We start from the raw sequence: 22,766 nt of genomic DNA on the forward strand, positions 1-22,766 counted from the left end.
GTGCCCCTGTTTTTAATAGTATTTTTAAAAACCGGGCTTTCATTCATCAAAGTTTACCTTCACTTTAAAGGGACATTCCAGTCAAAATTTAAATGCACATAGATTAATTACAACTTTGAATAGAAACATATTTTCAATATACATGTATTAGCAAAATGCTTCTAGTAAAAGTTATCAATGTTTTAGGGCTAGATTTATTAAAGCTGAGGCGGACAGGGGCTCATATACGTGCCCCTGTATGCCTCAGCTCGCCTGTGGCGGGACGAAATTACCCTCAGGTATTCGTTATTGCACACGAGCGCAATTTTGCGCTTGCGTGCAATCCCACCCCCTGCCCGCGCACAGCCAGTCACGCGCGGGCAGGAGCTGTCAATCTCCTCGGTCTGACTAGACTGAGGAGATTGAATTTCGCCACCTTAGAGGTGGCGAAGAGGTTAGGGAAGCAGCGGTCTGGTGACCGCTGCTTGATAAATGAGGGCGAGCAAGTTCTTGTGAGAACTTGCAGCCGTAGGGCTTTAATAAATCTAGCCCTTAGTGTTAACAATTTTCTCTGCGTGTGAATGTGAAACATAGCTAGATATTGCCACTGCCCCCACATTTTAAATAATGCAGCTGCTCAGATAATTACTGGGGCTTGTATTATGTCAGCAATTAACAAACTGAGTTATTACAAGCACCTTAGGCTCGCTGAACAAGTGCTGTGTTTAAAATGCTGGTGCACGGTGCATACTTAAATACACTTATGAAACAGCTATAGCTTTCATTAGAAGCATTTTTGCTAATGTATGTATATTACAAAATTGCTTCTGTTCAATACCGAAATGCACCCATGTGGTTTCCAATTTTGGCTGGAATATCCCTTTAACACTGCTATACACCAAACAGTAATTGGTTGTACGCTCTAGAGACACATTTATAGTTGTCTTTAACTGGACTCTGCACAGAAGGAAACCCATGTAACAATATGGCAGTTCTTATTTCTTTATGAAAAATGTACACTCATCTTCAATATTAATACAACTTGTATAACTTTAAAAAAAAAAAATTGCATATAATTCTCAGGGTAATATTTGCTTTGAACACAACATTCTGCCAAGCATTTGTTAAGCATTTACTGTTGCTTGAAAGAGGCATTAGGAAACATAAATGAAATACAACATACATTTTTTTTTTATAATTTGCATTGTTTTACTGGCCTCCTGAAATGCCTTTGGACAATTATCATTTCTCCTATGCTGTGACTAATTACACATGGTCTTCTGTGCATATCAAGCAATCACTGTACAATATGTAGGAGACTTAGGGTTATGAATTCAACTGAAGGCAATTAAAGGGATATAAAATACAGACAGAGCATACAATTTTTAAAAAAGTTTCCAATTTACTTCTATTATCAAATTTGCTTAGTCTTTGTTGAAGAGATATCTAGGTAGGTATCTGGAGCACATAGCTGGAAATATTGCTGCCATCTACTGCTCTTGCAAATGGATAACATTCTTGCCCAATTGCTGCCATATAGTGTTCCATATGCATGCATGCTGCTGAGTTTTACGTCCCTGCTTTTGAACAAAAGATGCCAAGAGAACAAAGAAAATGTTATAATAAAAGTAAATTAGAAACTTGTTTATAATTGCATGTTCTATCTGAATCATGAAAGTATTTCATGTCCCTTTGAGCATCTCTGGAAATCTGAAATCTTTAGATTTATATTTAAGCAAAAGCAGGCAAAATAAACAATTGATAATGATACTTTTATGGAAAATTGATATGAATGTCCATTTAAAGGGACAAAAACACATTTTTAAAATATACATAGTAAACATCAGAAATTACCCCATATATCAGAAAGCACACCAGTGAAAAATACCTCTATATAAAAGTAATCATTTTAAAATCATTCACACCATCATTTTCTAAGCAAAATGAATATTGGTCCAGTTATTGGTTTGGAGTCCTAACTGACCATAGTAGGGGTCAGATAAAAAATGCGAAATATACTGTATATTTCATATTTTTTATCTGACCCCTACTATTGTCAGTTAGGGACATATATAATTGAGCCAAGCAGTCACTCACAGTGTAAAATGTAGCAATGTTGTGCGTCTGAAGTCCGGAGAATGCACTTAGGACTCTTACAGAAACTGGAGACAATACAATTTTTTAAAAAGTTGTATTTCAGCTAAGCTGGTAGAATAAATAATAAATGTACATCATAACGTGTTTTCCTGAGCATAATTCAATTAGAGTTTGTATGTCCCTTTAATAGATGTTTAAGAAGGGTTGTCCTTTCTTACCAGTATAGATGTGGGTGTCATTCTCATTTACGAGTAAGTATGTATACTGCAGTATCAGCTGAGCACAAAATGACTTTTTCCTAACTGTTCTTCATAAAAAACATACCTTTTACAATATTAACTGATGTTCTATTAAATGCATGAAACCTGTTTGCTTGTTAAGAGTCCGGGACACGAAACCCAACATTTTTCTTTCATGATTCAGATAGAGCATAACATTTTAAACAACATTCTAATTTACTTCTATTATCCGATTTGGTTAGTTCTCTTGGTATCGTTTGTTGAAATACCCAAGTATGATCAGGAGCCGGCCCATTTTTGGTTCAGAACCGTGGATAGCGCTTGCTGATTGGTGACTGCATTTAGCCACCAATCAGCAAGCGCTACCCAGGTGCAGAACCACAGATGAGCCGGCTCGTAAGCTTACATTTCTGCTTTTTTAAATAAAGATACCACGAGAATGAAGAAAAATTGATAATAGGAGTAAATTAGAAAGTTGCTTAAAATTGCCTGCTCTATCTGAATAAAAAACGAGGTTCAGTATCCCTTTAACTAACATTAGTTGCTGTGGAAGACTCTTTTTGCCACCAAGCACAGAGAAATAAACTTGATTTACACAGGACCATACACAAATATGTCAGAGCAACAAATGTGCTGCAGCATTTTCGTTCCTATATTTATACACTTACCTCTGAGGTTCTTAGTTTGGACTGTTCATGAGCTTTCCCTGGCGTTTGTATTACAAGTTTCCACTGAGTAAGCAACTGCAGTAATAATTTAAGCGATGTATCCAGTAGTGTCTGGTGTGTATCATTCACCTCACGTAACAGAAAATTAATAAAACCAAATAACACATCTTCCCTCCAATCAACAAAATCAACAAGGAGACCTTGAAGTGAATTCTGTGCAATATGTCTTAGTTCATCGTCCATGTGAATGGAAAGTCTGAAAATACATGAAACACAAGCAAGTGAAAAATAAAGAAAAAAAATGTAACAGGCAATAAGAAAATAATAAGGGGCAGAGGTTTGGCTCCCTGGGGTGGAGTAAGGACAGTCTAAAGATGTAAGTGATAGGGAAAAAACAGCAAGCAGAAGGGACAGGACCATCTCACAAAATGCAGGACTGCTGGTTGTTATAGCACCACAAATTTCCTTAGCAAACCATCGCCTAGATTACGAGTTCTGCGTTGGCCTTAAAAAACAGCGTTGAGAGGTCCCAATGCTGCTTTTTAACGCCCGCTGGTATTACGAGTCTGACAGGTACAGGTGTACTGCTCACTTTTCTTCCGCGACTTTTGGCTACCGCAAATCCCCTTACGTCAATTGCGTATTCTATCTTTTTAATGGGATTTTCCTAACGCCGGTATTACAAGTCTTGGAAGAAGTGAGCGGTACACCCTCTCCTGTCAAGACTTCTACCGCATTTAAAAGTCAGTAGTTAAGAGTTTTATGGGCTAACGCCGGAACATAAAACTCTTAACTAAAGTGCTACAAAGTACACTAACACCCATAAACTACCTATGAACCCCTAAACCGAGGCCCCCCCACATTGCAAACCCTATAATAAAATTATTTAACCCCTAATCTGCCGACCGGACATCGCCGCCACTTTAATAAATGTATTAACCCCTAAACCGCCGCACTCCCGCCTCGCAAACACTAGTTACATTTTATTAACCCCTAATCTGCCGTCCCTAACAACGCCGACACCTATCTACATTTATTAACCCCTAATCTGCCGACCCCAACGTTGCCGCTACTATTATAAATGTATTAACCCCTAAACCTAAGTCTAACCCCCCTAACTTAAATATAACTTAAATGAAACAAAATAAATTTACTACAATTAAATAAATTATTCCTATTTAAAACTAAATACTTACCGATAAAATAAATCCTAATATAGCTACAATATAACTAATAGTTACATTATAGCTATTTTAGGATTTCTTTATTTTACAGGCAAGTTTGTATTTATTTTAACTAGGTACAATAGTTATTAAATAGTTATTAGCTATTTAATAACTACCTAGCTAAAATAAGTACAAAATTACCTGTAAAATAAATCCTAACCTAAGTTACAATTACACCTAACACTACTCTATAAAAAAATAAATTAACTAAATTAAATTAAACTAATTACAATTAAATGAAATAAACTAAATTATGAAAAAAACACTAAATTACAGAAAATAAAAAAAGAATTACAAGAATTTTAAACTAATTACACCTAATCTAATCCCCCTAATAAAATAAAATAAAAAATAAATAAATAAAATTCCCTACCCTATACTAAATTACAAATAGCCCTTAAAAGGGCCTTTTGCGGGGAATTGCCCCAACGTAATCAGCTCTTTTACCTGTTAAAAAAAAATACAATACCCCCCCCAACATTTACAACCCACCACCCACATACCCCTACTCTTAAACCCACCCAATCCCCCCTTAAAAAAACCTAACACTAACCCCCTGAAGATCACCCTACCTTGAGCCGTCTTCACCCAGCCGGGCACAAGTGGTCCTCCATACGGCAGAAGTCTTCATCCGATCGGGGCAGAAGAGGTCCTCCAGACGGCAGAAGGCTTCATCCAGGCTGCATCTTCTATCTTCATCCTTCCGGCGAGGAGCGGGTCCATGGGTGGTGGGTTGTAATGTTAGGGGGGTATTGTATTTTTTTTTACAGGTAAAAGAGCTGATTACGTTGGGGCAATGCCCCGCAAAAGGCCCTTTTAAGGGCTATTTGTAATTTAGTATAGGGTAGGGAATTTTATTATTTTGGGGGACTTTTTGGGGGACTTTTTTAATTTATTAGGGGGATTAGATTAGGTGTAATTAGTTTAAAATTCTTGTAATTCTTTTTTTATTTTCTGTAATTTAGTGTTTCTTTTTTTCGTAATTTAGTTTATTTCATTTAATTGTAATTAGTTTAATTTAATTTAGATAATTTATTTATAGAGTAGTGTTAGGTGTAATTGTAACTTAGGTTAGGATTTATTTTACAGGTAATGTTATACTTATTTTAGCTAGGTAGTTATTAAATAGTTAATAACTATTTAATAACTATTGTACCTAGTTAAAATAAATACAAAGTTGCCTGTAAAATAAAAATAAATCATAAGCTAGCTACAATGTAACTATTAGTTATATTGTAGCTATTTTATGGTTTATTTTATCGGTAAGTATTTAGTTTTAAATAGGAATAATTTATTTAATTGTAGTTATTTTATTTAGATTTATTTAAATTATATTTAAATTAGGGGGTGTTATGGTTAGACTTAGGTTTAGGGGTTAATAACTTTATTATAGTGGCGGCGACGTTGGTGGTGGCAGATTAGGGGTTAATTAATTTAATATAGTTGCAGCGATGTTGGGGGCAGCAGATTAGGGGTTTATAAGTATAATGTAGGTGGCGGCAGTGTCCGGAGCGGCAGAATAGGGGTTAATAGTATAATGCAGGTGGCGACGATGTGATTAGGGGTTAATAAGTGTAAGATTAGGGGTGTTCAGACTCGGGGTTCATGTTAGGGTGTTAGGTGCAGACATATTTTTTCTTTCCCCATAGGAAACAATGAGGCTGCGTTAGGAGCTGAACGCTGCTTTTTTGCAGGTGTTAGGTTTTTTTTTCAGCCAGCTCAGCCCCATTGTTTCCTATGGGGAAATCGTGCACGGGCACGTTTAGCCAGCTTACCGCTACCGTAAGCAACGCTGGTATTGAGGTGAGATGTGGAGCTAAATTTTGCTCAACGCTCACTTTTCTGAGGCTAACGCCAGCTTAAAGAAAACTCGTAATACCAGCGTTGTTTAAAGGGAGCGGTAAGAAAAAAAGGAGCGTTAGCAACGCACAGCCTTACCGACAAAACTCGTAATCTAGCCGCATGTTTTCCCTGCAGCTAGTGATTAGATGTAGGAGACAATCAAATTCGTTTTATAATAGGTCTCATTTTAGCTTCCTAATAGACTATATAATGTACATATAGTGCTATCCAATACAACTTTTACAACACTTTTACAACACTTTTACAACACTTTTACAACACTGTTTGGGTCACAAATGCAATGCCATGTTAACATAAGACATTAGCAGAAAAGTATAAAAAGTGTGTGTGTATATATATATATATATATATATAAAAACACACACATATATATAAATAAAACACTTTAAGTTCCCTTCAGTCCAGGTGATGGCAAGCAGACCTCTTATCAACAAACACATGATGGAAATTTTTTAATATTACTCAGTGCTTATAAATGTTGTTATCCCTAAATTATTCTTCAAGAGCACTGGCAAAAATTAACAAACAGCAATAACCCACGTACCTTGAAAGTAAGTCAATAAGTTCAGGTTTTGACATCCCTTCCGGAAGTAGCCGAGGTATTGCAGCTACACATGTCCTAAAGAGGTCAATTTTTGGTTTCCTTTCTCCACTGAAATTTACAAAAATAAAAATAAATACTTAATGTAAAATCACAGAACAATTACCCCTTTGAAGATTAAACAATAATAATTACTGCTATTTTAAGACACTTCTGGCTAGAAATGAAAGTAGATTAGTAGAGAGAATGCAGTTTGTTTTCTCAGTAAAATATTTTCTCACGAGTTGTGATATCTGAAGAAAAAGTCTATATTTTTTGTAACACAGGAAAAATTAAACAGTAGCTGCTGAAGTGGTACAAATACAGTCCGAAGTGTAAAAATTAAATTATCTGGTTCACGGACGGTTTTATTATTGAAAACAAATTTGCTATAAGCAGTGGCTACACTAAGAATTTCTAGGTGCTCATTCAGAAAGAAAACAAGTAAGTTGTTTACTTTTTTAACCCATCTGTTTCTTTTCATATACACTTTAACATATTTTTTTTTTTTCTAAAAGAGCACCATTTACTATGCTTTAATAAACAGGGAAGTGCTGCATTTACATTACCATGTGGGTTTTACTCCTGCATTATTAGTTTAAATGATTTTTTAAATTACATGTTTTTGCAGAAGGGCAATGTGTACTGCTCCAGTACTTGGCAACCCCCTTCCAAAAGAAAGCAAGGCCAATATAGACAATTATAAACTTTATAACCACAAGCCCTTTGAGTTCAACACAAAGTGTGCTCTCTGTGCTATTGAAGAAATGTACAGCATGTGCACTTTAATGTGTGTCAGGGTCTTGAGCGTTATGCACTTCACTGCCTTGTATGATACAGTTCCCTACTGGGTATATTGACCTGGACTTTGGCTTTCAAACCAAGAGACAATTATGGAGGCATAAAAAGAGCTTGTAAGGGATGTAAAATGACTTTATAGTAAACTGATTTGTAGGATGCAGGAATAGAAGCGATTCGTTATATTTAATGCATCACGCTCACGGTGCTTTTTTGGTATTAAATAACAACAAAATAGACATTAATGTTTCCGACTCTTTATAAAAATCTACTTACGTGATCATGTCTTCAGGCTCCTTGTTTAACATCTGAACATTCGTCATCATCATACATCTGCCCACTTCTTTATCAAGGTGCCTCAGAATGTTGTCTACAGCTTTTCGGACTTGGGAGTAATATAAAGACATGCCTGGAACAGAGTGGTCATTTAAATAAAACAGCTAACAACATCAATAACAACGACAACAACAATAATAATAATATGTATTTGATTTAAACAGTAGATTATATTCTCTCAAAATGTTTACCAAACCAATTTTAGCCCAATGACACAAACATTACACAATAAGTAAATATAATTTTATCATTTGTCTAGGAACACAAACTACTAATGGGAATGGAAACTCTACACAAACCCTTTAGAGAGTTATCGCCTACACTACACCAGTATATATGACAACAGTAATTCTCTGTGGGGCAAGAAACTATTGGGTAATGTGAAAAACAATTAATATTACAATCTATTGGGACTACACATCAAAATGGCAAACCTCCTTATTCCACAACTTGACAAAACAACCCTCTGGGAATAACTGTCAGATATATGTCACACAGACTAACTTAGATACAATTAGCTTATACTGTTTTTCCATATGCCAGTGGCTTTTATCAGGTTTTATTCATACAAAATTAATCTATTGGTGGTTTGGACATAGAAAGTAGGCCTCTAGAAGTTAAGTGAGTCATTCAAAACAAATATCTCAATTTAAACAAAGGGGCCTTAGAATACATGAAAGAAGAAGAATTGTCAGCGTAAATTCAAACCAGTGTTTGAAAAGTAAGAATACCTCCCCATATACTGGAGCATTGGTGCCCTCTTGTTTCAGCAAAAGAACAAAACTTCTCTCTAAGCACACTTTCAAAATCTTCAGGAACATAACACTTATGAATACATAATCTTCAACGACAGACGATACCATAGCTCACATTTGTGTGATGAGATGAATGTACAAACAAAGTAAAACTAGATATGCATTTATTCATTGATTCAAGGCAAATCCAGACGAACTAGGCCCAAACCTGCACTGACAAAAAGAGGGATGTGGCACATTTTGAGAGGCAGCTCTGTGGCATGTCTGCCTATTGCTCCAGTTACACGTTACTGCATTATTATATTATTATTACTAATACTACCACTAATACTAATAATAATAATATTAACAAAAACAACACAAATATTGGAAGAGCTTTCCACTTCTGCTCAGCTTTTAAAAGGTGTGGAAGAAAACGACCTTATTAAAATACAAAATGCTTAAGACTACAAATATTTATTCAAAATAAAGTTATAAAGAAAATAAAAACGACTTGGGTATCATACATACGTATCACAGGAAATAATTTAAAATGCGTGGCTATTTTTTTCTAAGTGATATAAATGCTATTTAAAGGGTCATTAAACCCAATGATTCAGATAGAGAATACCATTTTTAAAAAGTTTCCAATTTACTTCTATTATCAAATTTATTTTATTCTTGTGTCATTCTTTGTTGAAGAGATACCTAGGTAGGTAGCGTGCACATGCCTGAAGCACTACATGACAGGAAATAGCGCTGCCATCTAGTGCTCCTGCTAATGTATAACATTGTTGCAAAACTGCTGCTATATAGAGCTGCAGACACGTGCACACTTTTGAGCTTACATTTCTGCTTTTCAACAAAGGATAACAAGAAAACAAAGACAATTTGATAATAGAAGTAAATTAGAAAGTAGTTTAAAATGTTATGTTCTATCTAAATCATGAAAGAAAAAAATTGGGTTTTATGTCCCTTTAAAAGGAAACTAAACACTAAATACATTTGAGGCACTTCCCTCTAATCATGGGTGCTGCCATTATGGAACCTAGGTTACACTACAGGTATCTGAAGGAGACTTACTGCACATGTGTAAACAGGTCAGAATTGGAATGTAGTGAACGCTAGATTTAAACATGGCGGCACCCATGACTAGAGGGAGGCGGGAAATAAACTCAATACTATACTTATAAAATGTATTAATTGTTTAATGCCCCTTTAATCAGTTTTATTTTCATATATCATCTCTTTACAACAAATACAAATATTGACAGCTACGTACGGATATTTTGATAGGCCCATACAACATAAAAGTAAGTAAGAGTAATAGACAAAAAAGAATAACCATTCTGCTTACCAATCATTTTAGCTTCCTCCTCAGTCAGTGTTTTACTTAAGTAGGTTTTCTTTACTCTCAGTGTGTTACCAGAGGGGTGAATGGCTCCAGTCACAGGCATAGGGGGTTCGCCATCCTTTTGTTGTAAGCTATCAGCAATAACTAAAAATGCCCTTAAGCCAATATTCATTCTCTGCAGATCAAAGAGTATTGAATTATTAAGCCCAGATATTGTGATGTGCATGACGTGTTAACAACAAAACTGGTTCTGTTCTATGTATAAAGATGGATGGATTCCTTCTGCTCAATAGAACAGAAAATCAACAATTTCACAATCATTTTGCACCGATATGGATAGATAAAGTTATCACCAAAATCATAACATTCATGACTAGACAGATGCAGATATGATGACTATTTTTATTTAATTCAGTAAGCAAATGCAATCTCACATGATGAGTAGATGGGCCAATAATAATCCTATACAATTTCTGAGACAGAAGGATTAGCAGGCTCTGAGATCTTACAGTCTGAGTGTATTATCATTGTACATATAAAATACAGGTACAAGTGTTTGTAAGGCTAAGAGGTATTTAAATAACCCATTCTTTAGCTGTGCTATTAAGTAAATAGCACATTTTCTGACTTCACAGGAAAACATGATCTTGTCAAATAATACATTTTGCACTATCTTCATTGATTTTACGAAGGATAAACACCTTTGCGGACTTGTGCTGGCAAAAGGAATGTTTAAACCGGAAATGACATACTTTTCAGGGCTTATGATGTAGGTGGCAGAGGATGAAATGATTAAAAGTTTGCTTTACATTTATACTCTGGCTTTAAGCATGAACAGTCTATTGGGAAGATGGTTATTTATGTGATTTTAACATTTAAAAACCGACTAGGAGAGTTATTTGTCTGTATCCAGGAGTTTATTTGATTCTGAAATACTTGAGTTCATAGTGTGGACATAATGTAACTTCAGTCATACTTAAGAATCAGAAATCCTGCACTAGCATCGCTAATAGCCAATTAGAATAGAACAGTGGCTGTTCTATGGGGTGCTAGGGGTTGCTAGGCAACTGCTCAGTATTGCAGCACCCCAGTTATAAAAGGTGTCAAAAGCCTTAATAAGATATTTTATACATGTCCTTTACACTGTCTGATACAAAGGTTGACGTAAATGGGGAAAAGAAGGATTTAAATAAAACAGACTGAATAAGATTTAAAATTATGGCCTATCCGCCGATGCCTTGACAAATAGCTTTGTGGCAAAATTGAGTCTTTTATTATACATACACACAAAAGGATGTAAACCTACCTCTGGGTTTAAACTGAAAGCCTTTGCTGGTTTTCCAACACATAAAAGGTCAAATATAATTTCTTTCATAGCAAAATCCAGTCGTTCCTGATTAAAAAAAGAAGACTAGTAATCTAATGACATACAATTCTTTTATTACACATCATGAGTGATTATAAATCTATAGATAATTTACATTGATGTAAGACCTAATAATAAAATATTATTGTACTCACTTCTACAGGTACACAACTGATTTTCACTGGGCAAACAGAGGCAGCAATAATTGATTGTATTGAATTTATTAATGAAGGACTCATCCTTGAAAACATTAATGACTGAAATGATTATTGTGAACGCTTATAAAATTATGCACAACATCAGCAACCTTAGACTTGTTTTTTTCAGTTATTTTGGTTTGCTGTGCTTCCATAATAACAGCTACATACACTGGTAGAAATACATTTAAAGGACTGACCTTGAAAACATACTAATATATTAAATAACTATTCAATAAATTCAAAATATGAAAATGTGAAGGAGACATTCTTTTTTCTAAACAAGGTGAGCTCTTACAAATTAACGTTTTTTTGGGGGGATTTGGCTCACGTTCAGACTTTTACTCATATCACATGGACATAAAATATACATATAAATTACTGGTTTTTACCAGGCCTCCCTAGCAGGCCATATTTTGAGGAAATCTGAATTGGAACACAGATGAAATAATCAACTGATTACCAAATATGGCTATGTTACCTGCTCTTACCCAAAGTTATACTGGAAATCTGGCCTGTTGGGGAGGCCTGTGGACAGGTTTGAAAACCAGAGATATTAATGAATTTCATTTCTTACCTGTGCAATAAATTGAATGATCTTAACAAAGATGTTGAGGGGCATATCGCGTGGCACCACACCACGGGAACCTTTGGGGAAAAGTGTCCCAATAATGGTTGTGAGACGGCTATGTAAACACAAAAGAAAGTGTGTTTTCTATTATTTCTGTATTGAATGTATTGAAAACCTCTGCAAAACATATTCTGGTATACTATCAAAATGTTTATAAATTCGGTTTCATCATATCCTTGTCATTACCAGATTCCAGTTACATAAATAATAAAGGTGTATTTCAGATTAATTACTGTGTTATGCAGTCACATTTTCAAGTGGGCTATGAGTCACTATTCAACAATAGAGCATTGGGAGGTGTCCTTTTAAACCAGTGAAAAATCTGTCCTTGGGATCAGTTGTATAAAAATACATAAAAATACAAATATTTTTTTTATGCATGATCATTAGTTTCAGTACTGATTGTTGAGAAATATGAAGAGTTAAAATGAGTCTTTTTCCTTGGCCAACTTTGATGTTTGCCCAAATCAGAAAATGCTACAGATGTACTCGAAGAAGAATGCAAAATGTAATATAAGACAAAGGTAGTCAGAGAGTTGATCAACTTTTTAGATTTCATATCCATTTAATGTCTACAGGGATTTTTGTAGATAAATTATATAATAAACTTTTCTATAAATTTCACGATTCAAGAATTTGGGGATTTTTGTAGACAAATTATTAGCTAAACTTTTCTAAAGGATAGTGATCAACTTTTAATAAAGTTTTATCATTTTGAAGGGAAATTAAATTCCAATAATTGTGCATAAGGAAAGCTACTATTCTGGTGGTAAATTATTCACATAGCGCATGCAGTATTTACAACCTTCCACTTTATTACTTTTATCAATTTTCCGTCATTATCTTGGTATCCTTTGTTGAAGAGTAATCCTAGGTAAGCTCAGGAACAGAAATGCACTACTGAGAACTATCTTAAAGGGAAAGTATACTGTAAAATTGTTTTTCGCTTAATGTGTTTCCAATTACTTTTTTACCTGCTGCAGAGTAAAAAATGTATGAGAATTTGCATTTTAAGTTTTTTTTTGTGTATATAAAAAAAAAGCTAATTTTGTGTTTTGAAGCCACAACCTAATAAAATGGGTTGAGTTTGTAGGTATAATCAGATCTCATTACTTTATCACATTGTGTACATATACCTGCTTCTTTATCTTATATCTGCCCGTAAACCAAAGACCAATACTTGAAGAGAACAATGGAAAATTAACAATTTATTACCTTATCTCTTCTATATCCCACTAGGAGTGTAATTTCTTCTGCTGGCTGTGTTTACACACCTTATCTATAGCTTAGACCTAAGGCCAAAAACTTTCAGAATAGGTGGGGATACCACAGACTAAATTAACAATTTCAAATGTTGTACACTCCAGCAGGTAAAGTGGATCATTGGGAACAAATTAAAGGGGAAAACATTTTTGAATAAACTGTCCCTTTAACACAACTGGCAATCCAATGAAGAGAGAAGCATATATGTCTAGCTACCAATCACTAGATAGCTCATCAGTCTAAGTTAACTCTACTGTCCCTTTAAACAATGTGCATGCTTGTTTACAACCGATTCCCAGGGACAGACTGGTCACAGGCTGGTAAGGACAACTACCATAGCTCTGTTGGCGAGTAGTGACATGGCAAAAAAAAAAAACATACAAATTAAAATGCTATTTTTATTTCCAGCACAGGAACAATTAAATTACTTAGGTAATTGCAGAAAATTCTCTTACTTTAAGAGATCTTTTTAAACTTAGATTTTTACAAAGTTTTAAGAAATTACACTTTGCCCTAAAAAAATAAATTTATGCTTACCTGATAAATGTATTTATTTCCAAATATGGTGAGTCCACAGATTCATCAATTACTGCTGGGAATATCACTCCTGGCCAGCAGGAGGAGGCAAAGAACACCACAGCAAAGCTGTTAAAGGGACACTGTACCCAAAATGTTTCTTTCATGATTCAGATTGAGCATGAAATTTTAAGCAACTTTCTAATTTACTCCTATTATCAAATTTTCTTCATTCTCTTGGTATCTTTATTTGAAATGCAAGAATGTAAGTTTAGATGCCGGCCCATTTTTGGTGAACAACCTGAGTTGTCCTTGCTGATTGGTGGATAAATTCATCCACCAATAAAAAAGTGCTGTCCAGAGTACTGAAACCAAAAAAAAGCTTAGATGCCTTCTTTTTCAAATAATGATAGCAAGAGAACGAAGACAAATTGATAATAGGAGTAAATTAGAAAGTTGCTTAAAATTGCATGCTCTTTCTGAATTACAAAAGAAAAAAAATTGGGTTCAGTGTCCCTTTAAGTATCACTTCCCTTCCCACAACCCCCAGTCATTCGACCGAAGGAAAGTGGAGAAAAAAGAAGTAACACAAGGTGTAAAGGTGCCTGAGATTTAGTAAAAAATAACTGTTTTAAAATAAAGGGCGGGCCGTGGACTCACCATATCCGGAAATAAATAAATGCATCAGGTAAGCATAGATTTTGTTTTCTTTCCTAAGATATGGTTAGTCCACAGATTCATCAATTACTGTTGGGAATCAATACCCAAGCTAGAGGACACAGATGAATAGGGAGGGACAAGACAGGAAGACCTAAACAGAAGGCACTACTGCTTGACGAACCTTTCTCCCAAAAGAAACCTCAGCTGAGGCAAAAATATCAAATTTGTCAAATTTGGAAAAAATATGTAGGGAAGACCAAGTAGCATTAGCTTTCTGATCTATACGGATCCCAGAGAAACAAACAAATAGGGCAGAAGACTGGAGAAAAAACCTTAGTCGTCTGCTGATAAAATTTAAGATCACGCACAACATCCAAGTTGTGTACCAAACGTTCCTTATGAGAAAAGGATTAGGGCATAGTGAAGAAATGACAAATTCTTGATTAATATTTCTATTCGAAACCACTTTAGGAAGAAAACCTAACTTAGTACAAAGAACCGTGTCATCGGCATGAAAGATAAGATAAGGTGAATCACACTGCAAAGCTGAGAGTTCCGAGACTCTCCGATCAGAAGAGATAGCAATAAGCAACAACAACAAAAAAACTTTCCAAGATAACAACTTAAGATCTATGGACGCATCGGCTCAAACGGAGTCTGCTGTAAAACCTTAAGAACAAGGTTAAGGCTCCAATAAGGAGCAACAGACTTAAAGACATGTCTGATTCTTGACCAATGACTGACAAAAAAATTGCACATCTGGCACTTCCGCCAGACGCTTACGTAGCAAAACAATAATGATAATGCAGAAATCTGACCCTTCAGGGTACTGACTGACAAACCCTTCTCCAGACCTTCCTGGAGAAAGAACAACATTCTAGGAACCCTACTCCAAGAGTAACTCCTGGATTCACACCAATAAGGATATTTGCGCCATATTTTATGGTAAATCCTTCTAGTAACTGGCATGCAAGCCTAAATCATGGTCTCAATGACCAACTCAGAAAAAAACACGCTTAGACAAAACAAAGCGTTCAATCTCCAAACAATCAGCTTCAGAGAAACGAGATTTGGATGTAGGAAAGGGCCCTGATCAGGGGGTTCTTCCTCAGAGGCAGTCTCCAAGGTGGGAGAGACGACATTTCCACCAGGTCTGCAAATATAAAAATAAAAATAACTCCAATATAAAAAGTGCATATCCCATAGAAGTGGCGCCTCTAAGAACAAAAGAGCGCACCCTCCTAACAGTCTCCGTGCAGGACACTGAGAGGCTGCCTAAATTCAGATAACATAAATGCAGCCAAAGCACACATATGAAATAGAGTATGATAACCTTATGATAAACATTTCTATTCCCAGAACACTGTCCCAAATTGTATAAACCAGAGAATAAATTTTTACTGAGCCAACAGCAAAAAAAGTTAACCCCTTCCTTTCCGTGAAGGAGTTCAAACTTAAGTCTCCATGTCACATATCCTAGTAGTGCCTGCCCCTGCCAATAAACATCCTTCCTTAAAGGGACAGTCAACACCCGATGCAACTTAACTCTATACCTTAGATCAGGAATAGAAGATGCAGCTGCACCGCATCGCATGTTGATGAGCTCTAACGGTATAGGAGTAATCACCCAAAATACATATTTTTATTCTGTGTAGATATGGCCGCCAAACTCCTCCCTCTCCTCATTCGTCCCCTTCTCTAATATTTTCCCTACTCGTTCATGTTCCAAAGGGTGACGTTGCTGTTTTGATAATGCGCATGTGCATTATCTTCTGCCCACTCGCAAACGCAAGCCGAAATCGTAAGTGCTGCTGTGATTATCTTAGTGGCTAGATTGAGTTGTTCCTAATCCATTGTGCATGCGTGATTCTCTGTGAACTTGTTAATTCAACCGAGGATTGGATTATGATTGGAAGATTCAATTAAAAAGAAAGTAAATACGTAACAGTGGGGGGAGTTTGGCGGCCATATCTACACAGAATAATCATATGTATTTTGGGTGATTGCTCCTATACTGTTAGAGCTCATCAACATGCGATGCGGTGCAGCTGCATCTTCTATTCCTGATCTAAGGTATGGAGTTAAGTTGCATTGGGTGTTGACTGTCCCTTTAAGGATACAGAGTCCAACATTAAGTACAGAGGGTTCCTTAACCCCTTCAAAACCAGCCTCCTAGCCCCAGAAGACACAAAGGCACTTACCTGCACATCCTGCTGTCCGGCAGGAGGAAAGACCACCCGGTATGAGAGGACGCCACTCCTCACAGAGACCTGTGTAAGAAAGAAAGAACAGAGTAAACCTACTCTGGCTTTCTATACAAGGGCAGCAAACATGTTAGGAAAACGCAGCAAGGCCCGCTTGACAAGTTCCAAACTGCTTAAAAGCCACCACTGCCCTGCTGAAGAGACTAATGTGGAGTACGGCTATACCAAATCTTGAAAGGAAAGATCAGGGCAAACCTACTCTGGCTTTCAAAATAAAATCTTGATTGAAGTGAAATAAATCCAAACTTCTTCAGACACCAAAACTTTACCTCCTCCTTGCACCAAAGACAAAGAGAATGACTGGAGGTTGTGGGAAGGGAAGTGATACTTAATAGCTTTGCTGTGGTGCTCTTTGCCTCCTCCTGCTGGCCAGGAGTGATATTCCCAACAGTAATTGATGAATCCATGGACTCACCATATCTTAGGAAAGAAATCTATAAATCAAATACAAAACAATCTTCAGTTCATTCATCTACTTATCATGATAGTTTGTTAATTCACAAGTACATAAAACATATGTAAAGTACCTCTGAGTAGCAGTATTGCTTTCACATTTTATTCGAATCATATAAACCCACAGAAGTCTGTACAAAGATTCCAGTGCAACACGAGCCATTTTGGGGTCCTTATTCTAAAAATAAATAAATAAATAGAAAAACCACATATTCAATGTTTTGTTATTTTGCTTTTAAATTATGGAAGTAACATTCAATGATATGAGTGTCCCTATGATATTTTTTAATGTAGAGACGTAAACAGTATATTTTTAGAGTCTTTAATTAGAAAGTATTAAGTGAGTCAACTTTAATATTAAATAAATCTATCTTAGTAATATTTATAGGTTCAACGTTCTTCACTAACTGCTTTTTAAATTTTTAAATCTTATGAAATTAATAAAATAGCAGCTGATTATATAAAAGATCTGAAATCAAAGTTCTATTCTCACACTGTATGAAGTTTTGTCTTGTTTGCCAAGCATCTCCCATGTTAGTAAATATGCATTGATTTAACAAAATCCCAATGTGACACAATTAAGCAGCTCAAAACTGATATATATCACCATGAGTAAAATCTTATTAAAGTGAGTCTGGAAGTTTTAGAGTTGTTTTCAAATGTATTAGGAAGACAAACCATTTATGCATTAAAAGGACAATCTACTTGAAATGTTGTATTGTTTAAAAATATAGACAGTCCCTTTATTACTCATTCCCCAGTTTTGTATAACAAACACTTATATTAAAATACTTTTTACCTCTGTGATTACCTTGTATCTAAAGCCTCTGCAGACTGACTCTTATCCTGCCTCTTATCTCAGTGCTTTTTACAAACTTGCATTTTAACCAATTAGTGCTGGTTCATACATAACTCCAGAAGAGTACGCACAATGTTATCAATATGGCACACATGAATTAGCACTGTCTGGCTGTGAAAAGCTAATAAAATTAGATAAGAGGCTGCCTGCAGGGGCTTAGAAACAGGCAAGGTTAAGAGGTTATAAAGTAAATTAATATAACAATTTTAGTTGAGTAAAGTAAGGAAATGGGTACAAAAGGCGTTATCTATCTTTTTAAACAATAAAAAAATCAAGTAGACTGTCCCTTTAATCAGTTTGCATTTTTCACTGTTTTTTCTAAACCATATAAGGAAGAATCATCTGGGAATCAGCACCCAACCATCCAATAAATAATAAAGATATATTTTCTAACTATAATTACTGGTAATAGGGCTGGTTCTACATGATAAAATGTAGGGTTGTACAAAGTTACATGTTAAGGATTCTGTGCATGAGAGAGAGAAGGCAGTAAAGGATTCTGGGTAATATATGCAATTGAGGTTCACAATGCCTCAGCTATTGACCTCAATCTGCCGTATGACAGATTCCGTTTTAGCGATAGCATTGCGACATACACAGCTTTTAAGCTTACCTAGGGTTAGTACAGTGATTCAGAACCATTCCAGTACAGCTGTGTTGTGGTGTTTACCACTCATCAGCTGGGAGAAGTTAAATCACTGTTGGCTGAAGTTGATTTACCAGCAAAAAACAACAACTTTTAAAATTATTGGGAACCAAAGAGTGAGATTAAAATCCTCCACTATGCACAAAATGTAGAGAGAATAACTCATTGTTTAGGCCATTAACAAATCTAGAGAACTCAGAAGACTTGTTTTTCCCCACAGAAAATCTCTAGATACATTGGGCTAGATTATGAGTGGTGCGCTAACTGTAGCGCAAGTGTGATATTGTTTGTTTTCTATAGTGTTTTCAGCCTTTCTAGCCTCACCAGTCCTTATGTTATTAAATACTATTTTAGGGAACCTTAAAAAAAAACAACAATATCGCACTTGCACTACAGTTAGCGCACCACTCGTAATCTAGCCAATTGTTTCCAATGTAGCAAAGGATTCTGGGTAAACACAAATATTTATGAATAAGTAATCCAATAAATCATTCAGCTTAGTAATCACTGAATTCATGTGAATATGTACAAAACACAATTAAAAGTCTTACTTTGAGGTTTGACAAACAGTTGTTGAGGAAAATTTGCCATCTGTTTAAGAAAAATTGTTTCTGACTGACGCAGAGTAAGCAGGTTACCAAAGGGTATAACGCCTGAAAAAGAAAGACAGAATTACGTTCATTATGTACACTAGAACTTATACTATACTGAAGCTGGTAAAATGTTCCTAAACAGTCTAGACCTACATTTTCAGTATTTATAAAACTAGTTTGCAACTTACACATGAACCTGAAAAATTCCTAATGTGCCCATTGTATACTTTTCTTTGACCATATACTTCATTGAGCTTCTGACAATGTATTCTAAATGACTCACTTAAAGGGACAGTAAAGTCATAATTAAACATTCATGATTCAGATAGAGAATACAATTTTAAACAACTTACCATTTTACTTCTATTATTTAATTTGCTTCCATCTCTTGTTATGCTTTGCTGAAAGGTTTAGCTAGGTAAGCACAGAAGTGGCAAAGAACCTAGGTTCTAGCTGCTGATTGGTGGCTGTATGTATATATATATATATATATATATATATATACATACATACATACCGATTGTCATTGGCTCACGGTCCCATGTGTTCAGTTAGAAACCAGTAGTGCATTGCTGCTCCTTTAACAAAGGATACCAAGAGGATGAAGAAAATTTGACAATACATGCTACAGAATAACTGCTTAGATAAGTGTAGGAACTTGTTTGAATATGGCCCTAATTAGGCCACAACAAATGAGACAAGGTGAAAACTAATCAATTACATATTTGCCAACTACGCTGGATGCAGATACTTCATTTTATACTTATTTCATGCAGTACTTTACTGCTGAAATATATTATGTATACCTAGAAATGACCCTAATGCCCATTTCAATCTGCAGAAGAAAATGTGCACACATTTTCCTGGATCTCTTATCTACCATTGGTGGAGCTTTTAAGGATGCTTCACCAACATTCTGGAAGATTTTTGTGATTTTTTTTTTTTTTTTTTTTTTAAGATTTTATACCTTTTCAATTTACTCAAATACTTCTATCATTTGGTGCTGATAAATTCTGAGACACCACCACTCTCAAAAACAAAGCCACAAACTATTTCATATAAATGACTTTTATCACTTGAACATGGGCCCACATAAGCCATAAACATCATATCTCCAAAAAGGAGACAGAAACATGCTATAGCCATAATTCTGACATAGCAGATCTATAATTCTGGTGGGCTAAAACAATCACAGATAGTCTAAAGAGATGTAATGAGAGAAGAGAAAGTGTAGGTGTTATGTATAAATACCAACTGTGTTAAATGATAAAGAACGGTTGTTTTAAATGATAGCTTCAGCTGACTAGTAAACTAAAAATAGAGTCTAGCATGGGGTGACTTCATTTGGGAATAAATTAAACCTAGACTCACAATATCACATAGAAAATCATGTTTTACCAACCCTTTCAGGGTTTATAGCACAGAAACAGCTAAAATAACACATTTACACTCATGATTTGTTTATGTGTAGCAATGTTGTAATGTGATGGATTTAGGTAACGTTTATATACAACTTGCCAGAAATGAAATCAGGTCTACAATTTTCCAGAGATGGGTCTGGGACATAAAACTGCTACTTAATATTGATGTACAGTGGTATATTGCTGGAAGATTTAGCAAAACGTATGTTCCCAGAATATCTCACTATGAGTCACACCATCATATTTAACTATGAAACAATGGAAATATATTTATAGTAACTTTTGCTTGTCCCTGGTAATTTTTGTCCCTGACCAGATAAGAGATCTATGGTGATCTTTTTGCTATGTATAAACTCATCCACCAATAAAAATGTGCTGTCCAGAGTTCTGAATAAAAAAAAAGCTTAGATGTCTTCTTTTTAAAATAAAGATAGCAAGAGAACAAAGAAAAATTGATAATATGAATAAATTAGAAAGTGTCTTAAAATTGCATGCTCTATCTGAATCATGAAAGAAAAAAATTGGGTTCAGTGTCCCTTTAAGTGAGGCAATTAGAATAGTTTATATAAAAGGTAACTGAAAGTTCACAAAGATAAATTAACAGAACTGAAATACAAAAACCTTGAAAGTTTAATCCCCCCCCCCCTAAATTCAATAGACTTTATGTGGGATACCAAACTTAAAGGGACATTAAACATTTCTTGTTTTTTTTTGTGTAAAAATTGTACTTTAATGTAATCTAGGTTTTCAAAATGCTGAAAATTGCCTTACTGGCTATTTCATTTGCAGGTCACAGAACTTGATTTGGGACAAACACAGTTTTACACAAAAACAAGATGTGTTTAATATCTTGTAAAAGCAAAATAATTAATGCAAAAATAAATAAGTAAATTCAAGAACATATATATATATATATATATATATATATATATATATATATATATATATATATTAAAAAGGAATGAATTTGAAGAAATTGATAATTTTTGAGAATTCCGTTTAAGTTTCTAAAAGATTAGAATAAACTAAACATCTATATAATGAACAGAGTGAGACAATGGAAAACAACTACTACTGGATCAAGTCAGTTTGAATATTGTCTGCCACAAAAGGCAAACAGTCTTTTGCAGTCAGGGAGTTATCAGAAACGTACACAAAAAAAAAATCTAACAACTAAATTAGCTGGCCTTCCAGTATGTGCACAGGTACCTCATCATTTCATCACTTCATAATAACTAATTGTAAGGACAAAACCCCTCTAGAAAAGGTCACAGTCAAATTAATTTGCTCCTCTGTGTAATTCCCAAGACTGGGACAGGTCATAAATATCGTACTAGGGAAACATGTGTCTTTGCTCAGAATAAACATATTGTGAAAATGTGATATTCAGCCAATCTGATATATACAATTAATCACTTGCATAAATAATTTAGCGTGGCAACTACCGTATCTGTCAGGGGATAAACTTTATGAATGATCAAAAGAAAAAAAAGAACATGACAAATAATAAATGCTGTTTAAAACAGAGGATCAATCAAAAATAAACAATGAACCTTTGTGAAATATGGCAAGTGTTTTAAAGGGCCACTGTAAGTAAATATTTTCTATGCCTGTTACTAACTAACTACCCCAAATAAGCTTTTTATCAATAGTATTTCATTAACATATCTCTACCGTATATCAGAAATCTTGTCTGCAAATTTAATTGTTTTCCAAACCCACTCCGTGGGTATCCTTTGCTCTGTACCAATCCGTTTACAATACCTAGGTTTCAAAATGGCGCTTTAAACACAAAGTTATTGGTTTAAGTATTTTGAACATGCAGTGCTGAAAATAGTGGGCAGGATAACGTGACATCATCAGCGAATAAAAGATATAACTTTTAGAACGTTATGAAACTTCGTTTTGGAGAAAATATAGGTCAGTAGGTTTTAATTAATGTTTATTAACTTTAATATTTTAGTTGTTTAGCTTAAAAATTATAACAGAAAGTAATCCTTTAAGTTTTGGAACTATAGTTAAA

At 35.0% G+C, this 22,766-nt stretch overlaps 1 protein-coding gene across 4 annotated transcripts in view; it reads right to left on the reverse strand.

Annotated features, from left to right (window-relative positions):
* Positions 1–22,766, reverse strand: part of FRY (FRY microtubule binding protein) — a 549,698-nt gene that overhangs the window by 218,022 nt on the left and 308,910 nt on the right. For all 4 annotated transcript variants that reach the window (XM_053708466.1, XM_053708462.1, XM_053708463.1 and 1 more), the window contains exons 11-18: positions 19,281–19,382; positions 17,299–17,402; positions 12,015–12,123; positions 11,181–11,267; positions 9,878–10,049; positions 7,727–7,859; positions 6,617–6,724; positions 2,984–3,239 (exon numbers count right to left, since the gene is read on the reverse strand). In XM_053708466.1, the coding sequence (XP_053564441.1) occupies positions 2,984–3,239; positions 6,617–6,724; positions 7,727–7,859; positions 9,878–10,049; positions 11,181–11,267; positions 12,015–12,123; positions 17,299–17,402; positions 19,281–19,382 (1,071 nt within the window). The remainder of the gene's footprint in view (positions 1–2,983; positions 3,240–6,616; positions 6,725–7,726; positions 7,860–9,877; positions 10,050–11,180; positions 11,268–12,014; positions 12,124–17,298; positions 17,403–19,280; positions 19,383–22,766) is intronic.

The sequence above is a fragment of the Bombina bombina genome, chromosome 3, assembly GCF_027579735.1.
Source record: "Bombina bombina isolate aBomBom1 chromosome 3, aBomBom1.pri, whole genome shotgun sequence".
Lineage (NCBI taxonomy): Eukaryota > Metazoa > Chordata > Amphibia > Anura > Bombinatoridae > Bombina > Bombina bombina.